The sequence below is a fragment of the Mobula birostris genome, chromosome 32, assembly GCF_030028105.1.
Source record: "Mobula birostris isolate sMobBir1 chromosome 32, sMobBir1.hap1, whole genome shotgun sequence".
Lineage (NCBI taxonomy): Eukaryota > Metazoa > Chordata > Chondrichthyes > Myliobatiformes > Myliobatidae > Mobula > Mobula birostris.
The window spans coordinates 30813487-30833641 of NC_092401.1; the positions used below are offsets into that span (position 1 = coordinate 30813487).

A 20155-nucleotide genomic window follows, 5' to 3' on the forward strand; every position below is an offset into this window, starting at 1 on the left:
GGTTTATACACGAAGCCTTTCCCATGAATAGGTATAGTTGCAGTGCAGAGGAGGATTGAGATTTCTTCTCCTAGATGAGTTGCCAACTACAGCTGACAAGCCCCATCTGCCTGAAGCAACTCATTTTAAGGCACCAGTAACCTTCCTTTTCCCCTTCTCCTGCCTCCTTTCCCCCTTCTCCTGTCAGTAGAAATGGTTCCACTAGGAAGCCACACGTGAAGTCCAGGAGCTGGACTTTGTTGTCAGAGGTTGTTTGAGATGCACATTATGAAGAGCATTTAATAGGTAGTGGGAGCTTATCTCCAATACTTCCCCCCACTATGACAACCTTTAGGAACATGATCCATATCCCTGCATTTTCTATATGTTTATGTGTCTGTCCAATAGCCTTTTATCACATCTGCTTCCATTACCGACCCTGGCAGACTATTCCAGGCAACAAGCACTCTAACACACACTGTATTAAAAATAAAACTTGCCACACACATTTCCTTTAAACTTTTTCCCAACTATTTTAAATTCATGCCCTCTAGTATGTGACATTTCTACCCAGGGAAAAATATTCTGATTGTCTACTCTATCCATGCTTCTCATAGTTTTATAACCTTCTATCAGGCCTTCAATGCCCTGGAGAGAGCAATCCAAGTTTGTACAGCCTCTCCTAGTAACCCGCTTCTACATCCTTTCCAAAGCCTCCACATTCTTCATTCTCCACATAACCAGAACTCAAAGAGAACATATTGATACAGAGCCGAGTAACATGATGCCAACAGAACAACATTTCCCCCAATGTAGTAAAACAAAAGAATTGGTCATTGATTTCATAACAGGGGTAGTGCAGGTGATCCCGTTGACATTAATGGTGCTGAGGTCGTGAGAATTGAAAGCTTCGAGTTCCTAGGAATGACACCAACTGTCCTGGTCCAAACACATTGATGCCACAGCCAAGAAAACCAGCATAATGGAAGACCCTGTGTATAACAGACATCCTCTATTCTCTCCATCCAATTGGGCAGAAGATACAAATCATTGAAAGCACATACCACCAGTAGAATCTGGCCTACTGTTGTACAGTAAGACTATCAACCTAGTATGATGATATAGATTCTGGACCTCACTATTTACCTCATCTTGGCCTTGAAATTTATTGTCTGCCTGCACTGCACTTTCTCTGTCACTATGTCAGTTTACTCTATAGTGTCAGAGGTTGAGAGGAAACCAAATATAATATGAGAGACCTAAATGAAGTAAATAGTTGGAATGTTTTTCCCAGGTAGAAATGTTGAATATTAACTTTAAGGTGGTGGTCGTACGTTTAAAGGAAGAGTGCAGAGCAAGTATTTTTTTGCACAGATAGTGTTGGATGCCTGGAATGCATTGCTTGGGGTGGTGGTGGAGGAAGATATGATAGTGGCATTTAAGAAACTTTTAGATAGCCACATCAAAAAGCAGGGAATGGAGGAATATAAATTATGTCCAGACAGAAGGGACTTTAAAACAATTTGACATCATGCTCTGCACAGATATTGATGACCAAGGACCTGTTCCTGCATTGTACACTTTATGTTCTCTGTTCTGTGTTCAATCTCCAGGCAATTTTACTTCGTATCAAGGGTTGCTGTTAGAAATATCCAAAATGAAAGATTAGAGAGAAGTGAATTATTTCCTCATGTATGCCTACAGCACAAGGACCATACCTTAAAATCAAGACTAGCCTGACCAAGATCAGAGTTAGAAAATAATTATTTACCCAAAGGGCAGTGAAAATGTATAACACTCTGCCAGAGCTACAGAGGGTGGGCAGCATTGAAACAGGGATTCCCAGAATTTGTTAGCCAAGAGGAAAATTAAGCTTAATGAGATGTGACTAGGTGAAGGCGGGGTCAAGATCAGCCATGTGAATGATGAGATGAGGTTCTGGTAGCTGAATTGTTTCCAGTTTCTATCTTTCTTGGAGCTGGATTTTATTGTGATCTTACTTTTCAGAGTTGTTTATAAGGAACCATTAGAAACTTAAAAATTCAGAAGCTATGTACTGCACTTTCTTTCACTGGTTCAAAGCGTGATACCACTTTAGCAATTAATGTGAAGTGGAAGAATAACTGATATTTTCAAACTCTTTCTATGCGCAGGGAGTGCAAGTGTTATTTTTGTCGAGTGGAGAGAACAGAAGTACACTAACATATTGTACACAGAAAATGGACTAGGATACACCCTCCCAGTAGCCTCTACACCAGTCACAGTCAGAATTGCCAATGCATCAGAAAATATTTTTAATCAATCAATCACCGTAATTTTCAACAAGGTTGGTATTTTTTTTGTCTAATACAGAGAAATGTTATTGACTTGACCATGAGAGGTCACAGGCTGTTCCAGTGCATGGGCAGTTAGAGAGGGCAATAAATGTTGGACAGCAACTCTTACATTGAGAAAATGAATGAATATCTCCAAAATGATTTGTGGCTGGTGTTAATCTGTGACCTCACCCTATAACTCTGCCTGTAACCAATATCTCTCTGGTAAGCATAATATATGATTATTGAGCACCCTTAAACTGGGGAACTGTGCTTCTCCACAGCTGATAGAGGAACAAGGGCCAAGAATTCCATGGTTAACCACTCATCATTTGCCTGTTCTACACAGAGCAGATGGATGTACAAAGGCATACACATTAGGAGGGGTGTAGGTCACTCGGACTCTCCAGCGTCTTTCCCAATTTATAAGGTCCTTGCTGAGCGGATCCTCTTGTAGTCAAACTCTATTTTCCAATCTACTCACAGTGACTTTTCACTCCTTACTTACCATCTACCACTCAGATACTAGAAAATACTCAGATGAGCAACAGTACTATGAATAGAGCTATTGACTCTTAGCACCAGCAACACAAGTTGAAGCCTGACCTTGGGTGCTGTCTGTATAGAGACTGCACGCTTCCCCTGTGACCATGTGGGTTTCCTATGGGTAATTCTGTTTCCTCCAACATCCCAAATATATGGAGGTTAGAAGTTTAATTGACTACTGTAAGTTGTCTATAGAGTACAGGTGAGGGGTAGAATATGAGGGTGGTTGAAGAGAATGTTGGGGAGAATAATAATATAAAAGGATTAAGTGGAATAAGTATTTAATGGCTGGTGTAACGATGGTCTAAAGCATCTATTTCTGTATTGTGTTTCTCTCGGACTTCAAAAGACATTTATGGGCCAAATGCAAGTAGGGCTAGATTGGATTGGCATCTTGGTCAGCAGGAACAAGTTGGGCCAAATGGACTTTTTCTGTGCTGTTTGAATCTACAGTTCTGTTTCCATCATTCTTTCAGGAAGAGCAATCCAAAGGATTGGGACTCAGTCAGAGGATAAACCAACTGTCTTATCCTGGGGTCCATTTGAGCCTCTGAGGTTTGAGTTTGCTCCCCATTTGGAGAATGGTCTGCATCTTAGTACCTTTTGCCAAAGTGCATGGTCATACATGAGAGGACATTTCCTATAATGAAGGAGTCTAGGACCTGTGAGCTCAGCTTCAGAATACAAGGACATCCCTTCAGACCCAAGATGAGGAGGAATTTATTTAGCCAGAAGGTGGTGAATTGGCAGAATTCTTTGCCACAGACAGCTGTGGAGGCCAAGACATGGAGTATATTTAAAGTGGTGGTGTAGGGTAATTTAATTGGTGGAAATGTTCATAATTCACAACCACAAACATTAAGTTGGGGTTTCACTTTAAGAGGCTGGTCTGACTTGATGACATAATTACCCTAGGATTTTTTAGTGCACTTTTGTGTTCAGGTTTTGGAGTACGATAAAATATTTTACAGGTTTCATTAAACTTAAAACACCTCACTTCATTTTATTTGCAAAAACCTGCATTGGTGATCCGATGCTCTGGGACGATTCCAGAGTTATTGAACATGTTGGCTAATGTAGTCACTTTGAAACTGCTGGAGTTTTGGGAGCAAAATGCCATTGCTTGGTTTGTACAAGCTGAGGTCCGGTTTTCTCTGTGAGAAATCTCCGCAGATAACATCAAATACTACTATGTAGTAGTGTCGTTCAGCAGTTCTATGCCGGTGAGAGTGGTGAGTCTGCTTGTAAACCCGCCTGAACACGATAAATACTGATCGCTGAAAACCCACCTTTTACAGACTTCTGAACTCTCGGAGTCTGAGTGTGCCAAATAACTACCAACCTCGGTGATGCTAGTCCTTCAGAGCTAATGGACCAGATGCTACCTCTCCTGGGAAATCACCATCCTTGTTTTAATTTTAAAGAAACCTTCATGTAACAAATGCCTGATTCAATTTGCATAGCCCTCACTAATGCACCCATGAAGGACTATAAGGAGCTTCCTAAATGGCTGATAGCCTACACTCAGCGGGGCAGTGACCTTGTTGGTCAACTTCTCCCCTCCCAGCATTTCACGCACCTCCTTACTATGGTAGACTATACCACCAGGTGGCCAGAGGTTTCCATCGCTGATGCCTGCAGATGTAGCTTGGGCTCGGGTTGCTTGGTTCGGCACTTCATTGAATCTTTTCTCTGACCGTGGTCCCCAAGTCATCAAATCTCTGGGCTATGATGGTCTAGAACCTTGGCATTAGGCTAAATCACCCACAGTCCAATGGCTGATGCGAGCGGTTTCACTGCTCCTTAAAGGCTGCTTTGAGGGCTTCCCTGACTGATGATATGATTGTCTCCCATGGGTCCTGCTGCAGCTCAGAATAGCTCCAATAGAGGACCTTTAGTTGTCCGTGGCTGAGTTGGCATACAGACAAGTGCCAGGTGATTTCATTCCTCATGCTATGACAGCCTGGTCGACCTCTCAATAGCGTTCCACACTCCTCATTAAATTCTATTCCTTTCCACCTATTCCCATAGACCAGAATAAGACATAAGAGTAGAATTAGGCCATTTGGCCCATCGAGTCTGCTCTGCCATTCAATCATGACTGATCCTTTCTTTTCCCCTCTTCAGCCCCACTCTTTGAGATTTTTCTTGTAACCTTTGATGCTGTGGCCGATTAAGAACCTATCAATCTCCGCCTTAAATACACCCAAAGACCTGGCCTCCATTACTGCCTGTGGTAATAAATTCCACAAATTCACCACCATCTGGCTGAAGAAATTTCTCTGCATCTCTTGTTTAAATTGACACTCCTCTATCCTGAAGCCGCACCCTCTTGTCGTAGAATCCCTGAGCATGGGAACCATCTGCTCTGTCCAGACTTTTCAGCATTTGAAAGATTTCAATGAGATCACCTCTGGTTCTTCTAATTTCCAGTGAGTACAGACCCAGAGCCATCAAATTTTCTTCATAACTTCTTTGTTTCCTGGAATCAACCTTGTGGACCTCCTCTGAGCCCTCTCCAATGCCAACTCATCTTTTCTGTAAGTCATAGTAGCAAAATTAGGCCAGCTGGCTCATCTTCTTAGATAAGGAACCCAAAACTATTCACGGTACTCAAGGTGAGGCCTCATCAGTGTCTTATAAGACCTCAGCATCACATCCCTGCTCTTAAATTTTAGACCTTGTTAAATGAAAGCTAACATTGCATTTGCCTTCCTCACCAACAACTAAACCTGCATCCCATTATGCAGTATAGCACTCTTGGTTTCCTGTTGACCCTACATCCACCATGATGCATACCAACATCCCCTTAGGCCCCATGGAATGGGGAGAAAAGACTTTTATCATATATAAGAGGGGTAAACCTGAACGTATTTTGGTAGATCTCCTTAAACTGGCCCACCAAGGTTTGAAGGATTCCACCACCATGCCCCTGCCATCCATGAGCATGTCAACACACCTCTGGATGACCCAGAGGCACCTGCTGTCTCACCACTCTTGGAAAAGAGGACCTGAGTTGGGTGGCTTGTCTGAGCATCTGAACAGGCTCACAATGCCGATTTTAGTGAATTCTAGATGGGCCTGTGTTGGGTAGTGTAGTTAGTAGAAATGTACATAATTCACAACCTCTGACATTGAGATGGGATCTCACTTTAAGGGGCTGGTCTGCTGTAATGATATAATTATGTAAGGAGTTTTAGCATGCTTTTGTAATTTTGTTTTGGAGTTCAATAAAATATGTTATGGGTTTCACTGAACATAAAATGCCTCACTTTGTTTTATTTGTTAAAACCTACAATGGTTGCTTGGTTCTTGATTATTAAGGGAATAACAGGTTACAGGATGAAGGCAGGAGAATAGGAGTTAGGGGGATTATAAATCAGCCATAAAGTAATGGTGGAGAAGACTTGATAGACTGAATGGCCTAATTCTGCTCTTATGTTATATGGTGTGATGATGTATCTCCATCATGAATACCCTTACTTTAATCAGTAATCACTGCTTCTGGATTCTGTCTTGAGCAACATCCTCTCAATGTCCAGCTTTTGAAGATCTTTCAAGATCTTACTGTTCTAATTATGCACCCGCTCATTCTCCTAATTCAAGTGGATCAAATGCCAGCCTGTCCAATGTTTCATAAACTCACCCTACCCCATTCGTCAGTCTAATAACTTATTTTCTGAAGTGGCCTTAATGTATCCTTCCTTACATGAACAGACAAGTTCTGCCTACAACACTTAAACCAACTCCAACCAAAACTCCAATGTTGGTGGTTGTGAATTATGTAAATTTCTACTCATTACGCTAACCGACACAAGCCCATCCAGAATGTCCCACCAAGTCCTTTATGACTGAAGGACAACCTGCCGACTTTGTATTTAAGTTCCTTGGAAATCAATAACGATCTTCTGGTTTTCATTATGATCTACTATCTTGTGTGCCAGCCTTCTATGACTGATGCACTGGAACACCTGAAACATCTGTACTGCGGATCTCTGTGTCTCTCACCATTTAGATTCATGATCTTTTTATCTTGCCAAAATGAACAACTTTACATTTCCCCACTTTACCTTCCATTTGTCAGAATTAAACTTCACAGAAATATTTTGTTTTACTGTTTTTGTCCGCAATCCTTAAATCAGCAGAAGCATATTTTTTTTTTACTGTGCACCTAATTGTGTTTTGGACAGAATTTGAAGAGCGGCAATTTTGTTTGTGCCCACTTGGTCGTAGAAAATTGTACTGCTGTGTGGTCTTCAGACAACAGATCTGTGCAGTATGTCACTGAGACATCTATTACTTGCTCCTACAATCAATCCTCCACATTCACTGTACTGCAGAGAATCGCTTCATTAGAGGTACTGTCAATTTCTCTTGAATGTGTGCAAGATTTTTTTCATAATACAAATTCGAATTTTAAATGGATGGATGAGCTTTGGTTCATGCAGTTAGGCCTACTCTGCCATTCTTACTGCATTTATCTGCAACGTTTTCTTTCTGTTGATACAATGTTGAAAAGCTGAATAGTGTGTGAAATGTGAGAGAATGCAGAGAGGCTTCAAGAGGATATAGCCGCAATAAGGACATGAGATGGAGCATAATGTAGAACGATAAAAGTGATTGTACGTTTTAGTTGAGAGAAAAATAAGTAAAGCAGACATTTGTTAATTATGAGGTTGAAAGCTATTGGTTATCTCTGAAAACTAGCTGTTCTATATATAAAAAGTAATGCAAAGGTACAGCAAATAATTAGGAAAGCAAGTTGTATGTATTTTTATTGTATGAGGATTTGATGCACAAGTAAGATGGTGTCTTGTAATCATATAGGACTTCGGTGGGAACTGAACTGAAGAGACCGAGGAAAGGGCGGTTGGCTCACAAATAGAGAAAGCTTGTAGGCAGTGTGAGAGGGAGGATAGGTAGGTGATAGAGAAGGAATGCACTCAGACTGATGGTTTGAGATGTGTCTATTTTAATGCAAGAAGCATCATGAACAAAGCGGGTGAGTTTAGAGTATGGATCAGTACTTGGAGCTATGATGTTGTGGCCATTAGAGAGACTTGGATGGTTCATGACTAGGAAAGGTTACTTAGAGTGCCAGGCTTTAGATGTTTCAGAAAGGACAAGGAGGGAGACAAAAGAGGTGAGGGCGTGGCACTGTTGATCAGAGATAGTGTCACGGCTGCAGAGAAGGAGGAGTCATGGAGGGATTGTCTACTGAGTCTCTATGGGTCAAAGTTAGGAACAGGAAGAGGTCAATAACACTACTGGTTGTTTTTTTTAGACCTCCCAATAGTAACAGGGACATCGAGGAGCAGACAGGGAGACAGATTCTGGAAAGGTGCCATAATAACAGGGTCATCGTGGTGGGAGATTTTAATTTCCCAAATATTGATTGGCATCTTCCTAGAGCAAGGGGTTTAGATGGGGTGAAGTTTGTTAAGTGTGTTCAGGAAGGTGTCCTGACTGAATATGTAAATAAACCTACAAAAGCAGAGGCTGTACTTAATCTGGTATTGGGAAATTAACCTGGTCAGGTGTCAGGTCTCCCAGTAGGAGAGCATTTTGTAAATAGTGAGCATAATTCTATCTCCTTTACCATTGTATTGGAGGGGGACAGGAACAGACAAGTTAGGAAAGCGTTTAACTGGAAAAAGGGGAAATATGAACCTATCAGGCAGGAACTTGGAAGCATAAATTGGGAACAGATGCTCTCAGGGAAATGTATGGCAGAAATGTGGCAAATGTTCAGTAGATATTTGCGTAATGTTCTGCATAGGTACGTTCCAATGGGACAGGGAAAGGATGGTAGGGTACAGGAACCGTGGTGTAGAAAGACTGTTAAAAATCTAGTCAAGAAGAAAAAAGTTTACGAAATGTTCAAAAAACTAGGTAATGATAGCGATCTGGAAGATTATAAAGCTAACAGGAAGAAGCTTAAGAATGAAATTAGGAGAGCCAGAAGGGGCCATGAGAAGGCCTTGGTGAACAAGATTAAGGAAACCCCCAAGATATTCTACAAGTACGTAAAGAGCAAACGATAAGATGTGAGAGAATCGGATCAATCAAGTGTCACAGTGGAAAAGTGTGTATGGAACTGGAGGAGATAGCAGAGGTACTTAATGAATACTTTGCTTCAGTATTCACTACAGAAAAGGACCTTGCAATTGTAGGGATGACTTACAGTGGACTGAAAAGCTTGAGCATATAGACATTAAGAAAGAGGATGTGCTGGAGCTTTGGGAAAGCATCAAGTTGGATCAGTCACCAGGACTGGATGAGATATACCCCAGGCTACTGTGGGAGGCAAGGGAGGAGATTGTGGAGCCTCTGGCAAGAATCTTTGCATCATCAGTGGGGACAGGAGAGGTTCCAGGGAGTTGGAGGGTTGCAGATGTTGTTCCTTTATTCAAGAAAGGGAGTAAAGATAGCCCAGGAAATGATAGACCAGTAAGTCTTACTTCAATGGTGGTAAGTTAATGGAGAAGGTCCTGAGAGGCAGGATTTATGAAGATTTGGAGAGGCATAACATGATTAGGAATAGTCAGCATGGCTTTGTTAATGGCAGGTCATGCTTTACGAGCCTGATTGAATTTTTTGAGGATGCGACTAAACACATTGATGAAGCTAGAGAAGTAGATATAGTGTACATGAATTTCAGCAAGGCATTTGATAAGGTAACCCATGCAGGGTTTAATGAGAAAGTAAGGAGACATGGGATCCAAGGGGATCTTGCTTTTTGGATCCAGAATTGGCTTACCCACAGAAGGAAAAGAATGTTTGTAGATGGGTCATATTCTGCATGGAGGTCGGTGACCAGTGGTGTGCCTCAGGGATCTGTTCTGGGATCCCTACTCTCTGTGATTTTTATAAATGACCTGGAAGTGGAGTGATGGGTTAATAAATTTGCTGATGACACAAAAGTTGGGGGTGTTGTGGATAGTGTGGAGGGCTGTCAGAGGTTACAGCGGGACATTGATAGGATGCAAAACTGGACTGAGAAGTGGCAGATGGAGTTCAACCGAGATAATTGTGGTTCATTTTGGTAGGTTAAATGTGATGGCAGAATATAGTATTAATGGTAAGACTCTTGGCAGTGTGGAGGATCAGAGGGATCTGGGGGCCCGAGTCCAAAGGACGCTCAAAGCAGCTGCGCAGGTTGACTCTGTGGTTAAGAAGGCATATGGTGCATAGGCCTTTATCAACTGTGGTATTGAGTTTAAGAGCCATGAGGTAATGTTACAGCTTTAGAGGACCCAGTCAGACCCCACTTGGAGTACTGTGCTCAGTTCTCGTCACATCACTGGAGTGATGATGTGGAAACTATAGAAAGGGTGCAGAGGAAACTTACAAGGATTTTGCCTGGATTGGGGAGCATGCCCTATGAGAATAGGTTGAGTGAACTTGGCCTTTTCTCCTTGGAGTGACAGAGCATGAGAGGTGACCTGACAGAGATGTATAAGATGATGAGAGGCATTAATCATGTCGACAGCCTTTTTCCCAGGGCTGGAATGGCTAACACAAGAGGGCACAGTTTTAAGGTGCTAGGAAGTAGGCACAGAGGAGATATCAGGGGCAAGTTTTTTATGCAGAGGGTGGTGAGGATGCATGGCAACTCTGACAGGGTCTGCAAGACATTACTTCGTACAAAGCAAAACCCAATAACATGGATGGGAGTGATGCTTCACTACCAGATGAACTCAGCAGCTCTATGCATGCTTTGAAAGGGAGAGCACAACTGCAGTGTGAAGGTCCCTGCTGTATCTAATGACCCTGTGATCTTTGTCTCAGAGGCCAATGTTAGGCTGTCTTTAAAGAGATTGAACCCTCGCAAGATGGAAGGTCCCGATGGAGTACCTGGTAAAGCTCTGAAAACCTGTGCCAACCAATTAGCAGGAGTATTCAAGGACATTTTCAACCTCTCAATGGTGAAAGTTTCCACTTGCTTCAAAAAGGCAACATTTATACCAGTGCCGAAAAAGAATAATGTGGGCTGCCTTAATGACTATTGCCTGGTAGCACTCACATTGACAGTGATGAAATGCTTTGAGAGGTTGGTCATGACTAGACTGAACTCCTGCCTTGGAAAGGACCCGGACCCATTGCACTTTGCCTATTGCCACAATAGGTCAATGGCAGACGCAATCTCAATGGCTCTCCACACAGCTTTAGACCACCTGGACAACACAAACACCTATGCCAGGATGTTGTTCATTGACTACAGCTCAGCATTTAATACCGTCATTCCCACAATCCTGATTGAGAAGTTGCAGAACCTGGGTCTCTGTATCTCCTTCTGCAACTGGAATCTTGACTTCCTAACTGGAAGACCACAATCTGTGCAGATTGGTGATAATATATCCTCCTCGCTGACGATCAACACTGGTGCAACGCAGGGATGTGTGCTTAGCCCACTGCTCTACTCTCTACACATGACTGTGTGGCTAGGCATACCTCAAATACCATCTCTAAATTTGCTGACGATACAACCATTGATGGTAGAATTTCAGACGGTGACAAGAGGGCTACAGGGGCGAAATATGCCGACTAGTGGAGTGGTGTTGCAGCAACAACCTGGCTCTCAACGTTAGAAAGACAAAAGAGCTGATTGTGGACTTCAGGAAGGGTAAGACGAAGGAACACGTACCAATTCCCATAGAGTGATCAGAAGTGGAGAGTGTGAGCAGCTCCATGTTCCTGGGTGTCAAGATCTCTGAGGATCTAACCTGGTCCCAGCATATCAATGTAGTCATGAAGAAAGCAAGGTAGTGGAGTTTGAAGAGATTTGGCATGTCAAAAAATACACTCAAAAACTTCTATAGTTGTACTGTAGAGAGCAATCTGACAGGCTGCATCACTATCTGGTATGGAAAGAAGCTGTAGAAGGTTGTAAATTTAGTCAGCTCCATCTTGGGTACTAGCCTACAAAGTACCCAGGAAATCTTCAGGGAGCAGTGTCTCAGAAAGGCTGCATCCATTATTAAGGACCTCCAGCACCCGGTGCATGTCCTTTTCTCACTGTTACCATCAGGTAGGAGATACAGAAGCCTGAAGGCACACACTCAGTGATTCAGGAACAGCTTCTTCCCCTCTGCCATCCGATTCTGAAATGGACATTGAATCAATGGACACTACCTCCTGTTTTTTTTTAATATACAGTATTTCTGTTTTCACACTATTCAATATACATAATTGATTTACTTATCTATTTATTATTATTATTTTTTCTCTCTGCTAGGATATGTATTGCATTGAACTGCTGCTGCTAAGTTAACAAATTTCACGTCACATGCCGGCGATAATAAACCTGATTCTGAGTGGAATGGGCTGCTGGCGATGGTGGTGGAGGTGGATACGATGGGGTGTTTTAAGAGATTTCTGAATAGGTACATGGGGCTTAGAAAAATCGAGGGCTATGGATAACCCTAGGTAATTTCTAAAGTAAGTACATGTTCGGCACGGCATCGTATTGTACTGCAGATTTTCTAGGTTTCTATGTTTCTATGGTGGGACTGCACCAGAAATACCATACCCACTCTGCCTAAGGAATATCCGGAGGGCACCATGCTCAACTGATTGATTCCGAGGTTGGTTAGTTTGTTTTTATCTGTGATTAGTAGAAATGCACATATATTCTCTCAATTCAAGGCCCTACACTGTTTAATGTGATTTACAGTACGCAAGTGTAAAGGAGAATGAAATAATTATTACTCTGGATCTGATGCAACACAACAAAACATAATAAGATAAAGAACACAATAATAATAAAAATTCAATAAGTATTAGTAAAATAAGTATAAGTAAAATATATTGTTTGTATGTCCATAAATTGACGCTAGGCACGGGAGTGTTTGTTTATAATGTGACTCTGATAGGAAATGATAAGTGGTTGGGGATGTGGAGGGGTGGGTTAGTGGGTGGAGGTGTTGATCAGATTTACTCCTTCGAAGAAGTAACTGTTTTGAGTATGGTAGTCCTGGCACATAGGCTATGTAGCCTCCTCCCTGATGGGAGTGGGACAAAAAATCCATGAATAGGGTTGATAGGGACTTTTATGATGTTACTGGACTTACTCCAGCACCTCTCTTGATATATGTCCTTGATGGTGGTCTCTTTGAAGCATAAAAGTGTTTGGTGGGTTTGACTACCTCAGAGGGTTGATGAGAGGAATTACTCTAACCTACTGTCAAATTTGCTAGTTAATGAAACTATGGAGCTTGAAAACTATATTGAATTGGTGCTATAAAACTGCCTGACATGACCTCCTACCTGAAGAAAGGTACTAAGGGGCAGTGAACAAAACTCACCAAAGAACAGATACAACTGTCCAAACCTCATTGTGGAACAGATACAACTGTGCAAAGCTCACCGCAGAGCAGATAGAACTGTCCAAAGCTCATCACGGAACAGAAACAACTGTTCAAACCTCACCACGGAACAGATAAAGCAGTCCAAAGCTCACTGCAGTGCCAATGCAGCTGTCCAAAGCTCACCACAGAGCAGATAAAACCATCTGAAATTCATCATGGAACAGATACAACTATCCATTTCTCACCGCGGAGCAGATACATTTGTCCAAAGCTCACCACAGAGCAGATACAACTTTCAAAACACACCACAGAGCAGATACAGCTGTCCAACGCTCACCACGGAACTGATACAACTGTTCAAAGCTCACCACAGAGCAGATACAACTGTCCAAAATTCACCAGGGAGCAGATACAGCTGTCCAAACCTCAGCATGGAAGAGAAACATCTGTCCAAAGCTCACTACAGAACATATACAACTGTCCGGAATATATGACAGAACAGATACAACTCTCTGTGGCTCACCATGATGCAGATATAGCAGTCTAAAACTCAACATGCAGCAGATACAACTGTCCAAAGCTCACCACAGAGCAGATATCACTGTCCAAAATGCACCATGGAACAAATACAGCTGTCTGTGGCAACTGGGGTGCGGATACAACTGTCCAAAGCTCATGACGTAGCAGATACAAAGTCCAAAGCTCACCACGGAACAAATACAACTGTTTGTGGCAACCAGGGTGCAGATGCAACTGTCTAAAGCTCATGAGGGAGCGGATACAACAGTCCAAACCTCACCACGGAACAGATACAACTGTCCAAACCTCACCACGGAACAGATACAACTGTCCAAACCTCACCACGGAGCAGATACAACTGTCCAAATCTCACCATGATGCAGATACATAGAAAGATAGAAACATAGAAAACCTACAGCACAATAAGGCCCTTTGGCCCACAATGCTGTGCCGAACATGTCCTTACCTTAGAAATTACCTAGGGTTACCCATAGCCTTCTATTTTTCTAAGCTCCATCTACCTATCCAGAAGTATCTTAAAAGACCCTATTGTAACAGCCTCCACCAATGTTGCCAGCAGCCCATTCCATGCATTCACCACTCTCTGCGTTAAAAACATACCCCTGACATCTCCTCTGTACCTACTTCCTAGCACTTTAAAACTGTGCCTTCTCATGCTAGCCATTTCAGCTCTGGGAAGAAGCCTCTGACTATCCACACGATCAATGCCTCTCATCATCTTATACACCTCTATCAGGTCACCTTTCATCCTCTGTCGCTCCAGGGAGAAAAGGCCGCATTCACCCAACCTATTCTCAGAACGCTTGCTCCCCAATCCAGGCAACATTCTTGTAACTCTCTTCTGCACCTTTTCTACAGTTTCAAAATCCTTCCTGTAGTGAGGCAACCAGAACTGAGCACAGATTCCAAGTGGGGTCTGACCAGGGTCTTATATAGCTGTAACATTACCTTTCTGCTCTTGAGCTCAATCCCATGGTTGATAAAGGGCATTACACCATATGCCTTCTTAACCCACACAGCAGCTTTGAGTGTCCTATGGACTCCGACCCCAAGATCCCTCTAATCCTCCACACTACCAAGAATCTTACCATTAATACTATATTCTGCCATCATATTTGAACCACCTTAAGTCAAGTTACTTTTTATTGTCACTCTGCTGAAAAACGAGACAATGGTTTTCAGGACCATGGTGCTACATGAAACAATTCAAAAACTACACTGAACTACGTAAAACAACACAAAAACTACACTAGACTACAGACCTACCGAGGACTGCATAAAGTGCACAAAACAGTGCAGGCATTACAATAAATAATAAACAAAACAATAGGCACAACAGAGGGCAGTAGGTTGGTGTCAGTCCAGACTTTGTGTATTGAGGAGTCTGATGGCTTGGGGGAAGAACTTGTTGCATAGTCCGGTTGTGAGAGCCCGAATGCTTCGGTGCCTTTTGCCAGATGGCAGGAGGGTGAAGAGTTTGTATGAGGGGTGCGTGGGGTCCTTCATAATGCTGTTTGCTTTGCGGAGACAGTGTGGTGTAAATGTCTGTAATGGCGGGAAGAGAAACTTCGATGATCTTCTCAGCTGACCTCACTATCTGCTGTAGGGTCTTGCGATCCGAGATAACATAAACATAACATAAACATAAAAATAGGTGCAGGAGTAGGCCATTCGGACGTTTGAGCCTGCACCGCCATTCAGTATGATTATGGCTGATCATCCAACTCAGAACCCTGTACCTGCCTTCTCTCCATACCCCCTGATCCCTGTAGCCACAAGGCCATATCTAACTCCCTCTTAAATACAGCCAATGAACTGGCCTCAACTGTTTCCTGGGGCAGAGAATTCCACAGATGGTGCAATTTCCGACCCAGGCAGTGATGCAGTTGCTCAGGATGCTCTCAATACAACCTCTGTAGAATGTGGTGAGGATGGGGGGTGGGAGATGGACTTTTCTCAGCCTTCGCAGAAAGTAGAGACACTGCTGGGCTTTCTTTGCTATGGAGGTGGTGTTGAGGGACCAGGTGAGATTCTCCGCCAAGTGAACACCAAGAAATTTGGTGCTCTTTACGATCTCTACAGAGGAGTCGTCGATGTTCAGCAGAGAGTGGTCATTTGTGTGTCCTCCTGAAGCCAACACCATCTCTTTAGTTTTATTCACATTCAGATACAGGTTGTTGGCTCTGCACCAGTCCGTTAGCCGCTGTACCTCCTCTCTGTATGCTGACTCATCATTCTTGCTGATGAAATCCACCACTGTCGTGTCATCGGCGAACTTGATGATGTGGTTCGAGCTGTATGTTGCAGCACACTCGTGGGTCAGCAGAGTGAACAGCAGTGGACTGAGCACACAGCCCTGGGGGGCCCCCGTGCTCAGTGTGATGGTGTTGGAGATGCTGTTTCTCATCCGGACTAACTGAGGTCTCCCAGTCAGGAAATCTAGGATCCAGTTGCAGAGGGAGGTGTTCAGGCCTAGTAAGCTCAGCTTTCCAATCAGTTTCTGAGGAATGATTGTGTTGAATGCTGAACTGAAATCTATGAACAGCATTCGAACGTTCATGTCTTTTTGTCCAGGTGGGTTAGGGCCAGGTGGAGGGTGATGACAATGGTGTCGTCTGTTGAATGGTTGGGACGGTACGCGAACTGCAGGGGGTCCAGTGAGGGGGGCAGTAGGGTCTTGATGTGTCTTATGACAAGCCTCGCGAAACACTTCATGATGGTGGATGTGAGTGCAATGGGACAGTAGTCGTTGCGGCAGGGCACTGAAAACTTCTTTGGCACGGGACGATGGTGGTGTCCTTGAAGCACATAGGAACGACGGTTCTGCTCAGGGAGATGTTGAAGATGTCAGTGAGAATATCTGCTAGCTGGTCTGCACATCCTCTAAGCACTCTGCCGGGAATATTGTCTGGTCCAGCAGCCTTCCGTGGGTTGACCCTGCACAGGGTTCTCCTCACATTGGCCACGGTAAGACACAGCACCTGGTCGTTTGGAGGAGGTGTGGTCTTCCTCACCGCCACATCACTTTCCTCCTCAAAATGAGCGTAGAAGTTGTTCGGTGCATCTGGGAGGGAGGCATCACCCGCACAGTCAGGTGATGTTGTCCTGTAGTTGGTGATGTCCTGAATATCCTTCATCATGCGCCACATGTCGCCACTGTCCTGGAAGTGGTTGTGGATTTGTTGGGCGTGTGCACGCTTTGCCTCTCTGATGGCCCGGGACTGTTTGGTCCTCGCTGTTGTTAGGGCTGCCTTGTCGCCTGCTCTGAAGGCAGAGTCACGGGTCCTCAGCAGTGTACGCACCTCCGTGGTCATCCATGGCTTCTGGTTAGCACGTGTAGTGATGGTCTTGGCCACGGTGATGTCATCAATGCACTTGCTGAGGTAGCTAGTCACTGATGCCGTGCACTCCTCTAAGTTGGTAGAGTCGCCATCGGTTGCAGCCTCCCTGAACATGTGCCAGTCAGTGTGCTCAAAGCAGCCTTGAAGAACAGAGTTGGTTCCTGCTGACCAGGTTTACACTTGCTTCAGAACTGGTCTGGAGCGCCTGACGAGTGGTCTGTATGCTGGGATTAGCATAACATAAATGTGGTCTGAGTAACTGAGGTGGGGGTGGGGCTCCACCTGGTACGCGTTGGGAATGTTTGTGTAAGCAAGGTCCAATGCGTTCTCCCCTGTCATTGCAAAGTCCACGTTCTGATGGAGTCTGGGGAGTACTGACTTAAGGTTCGCATGGTTAAAATCTCTGGCAACAAAATCAGGGTGTGCATTCTGCACTTCACTAATAGCGCCTCCTTAGCATTAGCGCTGGGGGGAATGTAGACACTGACTACAAGGCTAGTAGCGAATTCCCGTCGTAAATGGAAAAAAAAACACTGTAAATAAACAGTAGTTACCGGAACACGAGGAATTCTGCAGATGCTGGACATTCAAGCAACACACATCAAAGTTGCTGGTGAAAGCAGCAGGCCAGGCAGCATCTCTAGGAAGAGGTACTGAAGAAAGAGCTAGTAAGAGATTTAAAAGTGGGAGGGGGAGGAGGAGATCCAAAATGATAGGAGAAGACAGGAGGGGGAGGGATGGAGCCAAGAGCTGGAGAGGTGATTGGCAATAGGGATATGAGAGGATCATGGGACAGGAGGCCCAGGGAGAAGGAAAAGGGGGAGGGGGGAGAAAAGCCCGGAGGATGGGCAAGGGGTATAGTCAGAGGGACAGAGGGAGAAAAAGGAGAGTGAGAGAAAGAATGTGTGTATATAAATAACAGATGGGGTACGAGGGGGAGGTGGGGCATTAGCAGAAGTTAGAGAAGTCAATGTTCATGCCATCAGGTTGGAGGCTACCCAGACGGAATATAAGGTTTTGTTCCTCCAACCTGAGTGTGGCTTCATCTTTTCAGTGGAGGAGGCCGCGGATAGACATGTCAGAATGGGAATGGGATGTGGAATTAAAATGTGTGGCCACTGGGAGATCCTGCTTTCTCTGGCGGACAGAGCGTAGGTGTTCAGCAAAACGATCTCCCAGTCTGTGTCGGGTCTCGCCAATATATGGAAGGCCACATCAGGAGCACCAGACGCAGTATATCACCCCAGCCGACTCACAGGTGAAGTGTCGCCTCACCTGGAAGGACCGTCTGGGGCCTTGAATGGTGGTAAGGAAGGAAGTGTAAGGGCATATGTAGCACTTTTTCCGCTTAACTGCATGGCAGCACAGACCTCACAGCAGAGTCCATGGTTGTGACACTCTATCTTCCTCCATCCCACCTTCCCTGAATACCTCAACCCTCCCCTTTCCTCTGGTGCCATTAACTCTCTTCCCCCCTCTGATCCTATCTCTAATCCTTGCTCTGTCTTCGCCATTTTGTCCTCAGCACCTCAGTGAGGTCCGTGCCCACTGAAACACCAAGCTCTTCTTCTGTCACCTCTATCTCTGAGCCCACTTCTTTGGCAAGAATTCCACACCCTGCACTGATGACTTCTTTTCCCGTCTCCAACTCTCCTGCTCTTCTTGGACATCCCTCTCTGGTTCTGTGACTGCTCTAGATCTTTTCATCTCGAATTTTTGATGAGATATCAACCATCTGGACTTTAGCACTCCTCTATCCTCCTTGAACTTTACCCCCTCTGAACACACTGCCTCCACTCTGTCTGCAGCAATCCCAACCCTATCATCAAACTTGCAGACAAAGGAGTAAGGGGTGCAGTTATAGTATGGCACTCTGACTTCTGACTTGCTGAGGTCAGGTGGCAACTCTCAAATACCTCTTCATACATACCCTCTGAAGAGGACCTCACTCCAGATCATTAGGAAGATGCTTTTGACTCTATCTCTGATCTCATCAACTCTAGAGAACTCTCATTGGCTACCACCAAACTCATAGTTCTCTGACCCTAGACTGCTCACTTCTGTCTCCTAACCAAATTCCACAAACCTAACTGCCTGAGTAGGGCCATTGTCTCTGCCTGCTCCTGCCCCACTTAACTCATGTCTTCATATCTCAACTCCATTCTGTCACCCTTGGTTCAGACCCTTCCCACCTACATCCACGACACTTCTCATATTCTCGATTACCTCACTAACTTTCAATTCCCAGGTGCTGACCATCTCATTTTCTCCATGGATGTCCAGTCCCTATGCACTTCTACCCTCCATCATCTTAAAGCTCTCTGCTTCTTTCTCAGTAAAATAACCAACCAGTTCCCATCCAGCACTACATCTTCGGCTGGAAGAACTGGTCTTCACTCTCAACAAATTTTTCTTTGGTTCCTCCCACCTTCTCCAGTTGGTAGCCATGGGCCCCAACTATGCCCACCCTTTCGTTGGCCTTATAGAATAATTATGTTCCTTTCCTGGTGATGCTTCCCAACTTTTCCTCTGCTCCATTGACCACTGCATTGGTGCTGCTTCATGCACCCATGCTGAGCTTGTCAATTTCATGAACTTTGCCTCTAACGTCCACCCTGCCCTTAAATCCACTCGGTCCATTTCAGACACCTCCCTCCCCCTTTTGGAGCTCTCTGAGTCCATCCCTGGAGACGAAGTGCCGACTGACATCTTTTATAAACCTGCCGATTCCCATGGTTATCTGGACTATACCCCTTTCCACCCTATCTCCTATAAAAATGCTATTCCCTTTTCTCAGTTCCTTTGTCCCACTTTGTTTGATCCCAGGATGTGGCTTTCCTTTCCAGGATATTAGAGATGTCCTCCTCCATCCAAGAACGAGGTTTCCCTTCCTCCATCATTAATGCTGCCTTCACCTCCATTTCCTGAACATCTGTGCTCACCCCATCTTCCTATGCCTTAAAAAAGATTCTTCTTGTTCTTATCTACCATCCCATGAGTATCTGCATCTAACACATCATTCTCTGCAACCTCTGTCAGCTGCAAAAGGATCTTATCACCAAACATATCTTCACCTTTCCACCCCCCCCCCTCGGCTTTTGACAGGGATCACTCCCTCCATGAT

At 44.3% G+C, this 20155-nt stretch overlaps 1 protein-coding gene across 1 annotated transcript in view; it reads left to right on the forward strand.

Moving 5' to 3' along the window:
- LOC140191089 (uncharacterized) overlaps nt 1-20155 on the forward strand; it is a 48564-nt gene that overhangs the window by 12709 nt on the left and 15700 nt on the right. Inside the window, exons 5-6 of the mRNA XM_072248165.1 lie at nt 2133-2305; nt 7031-7198. Of these exons, the coding sequence (XP_072104266.1) occupies nt 2133-2305; nt 7031-7198 (341 nt within the window). The remainder of the gene's footprint in view (nt 1-2132; nt 2306-7030; nt 7199-20155) is intronic.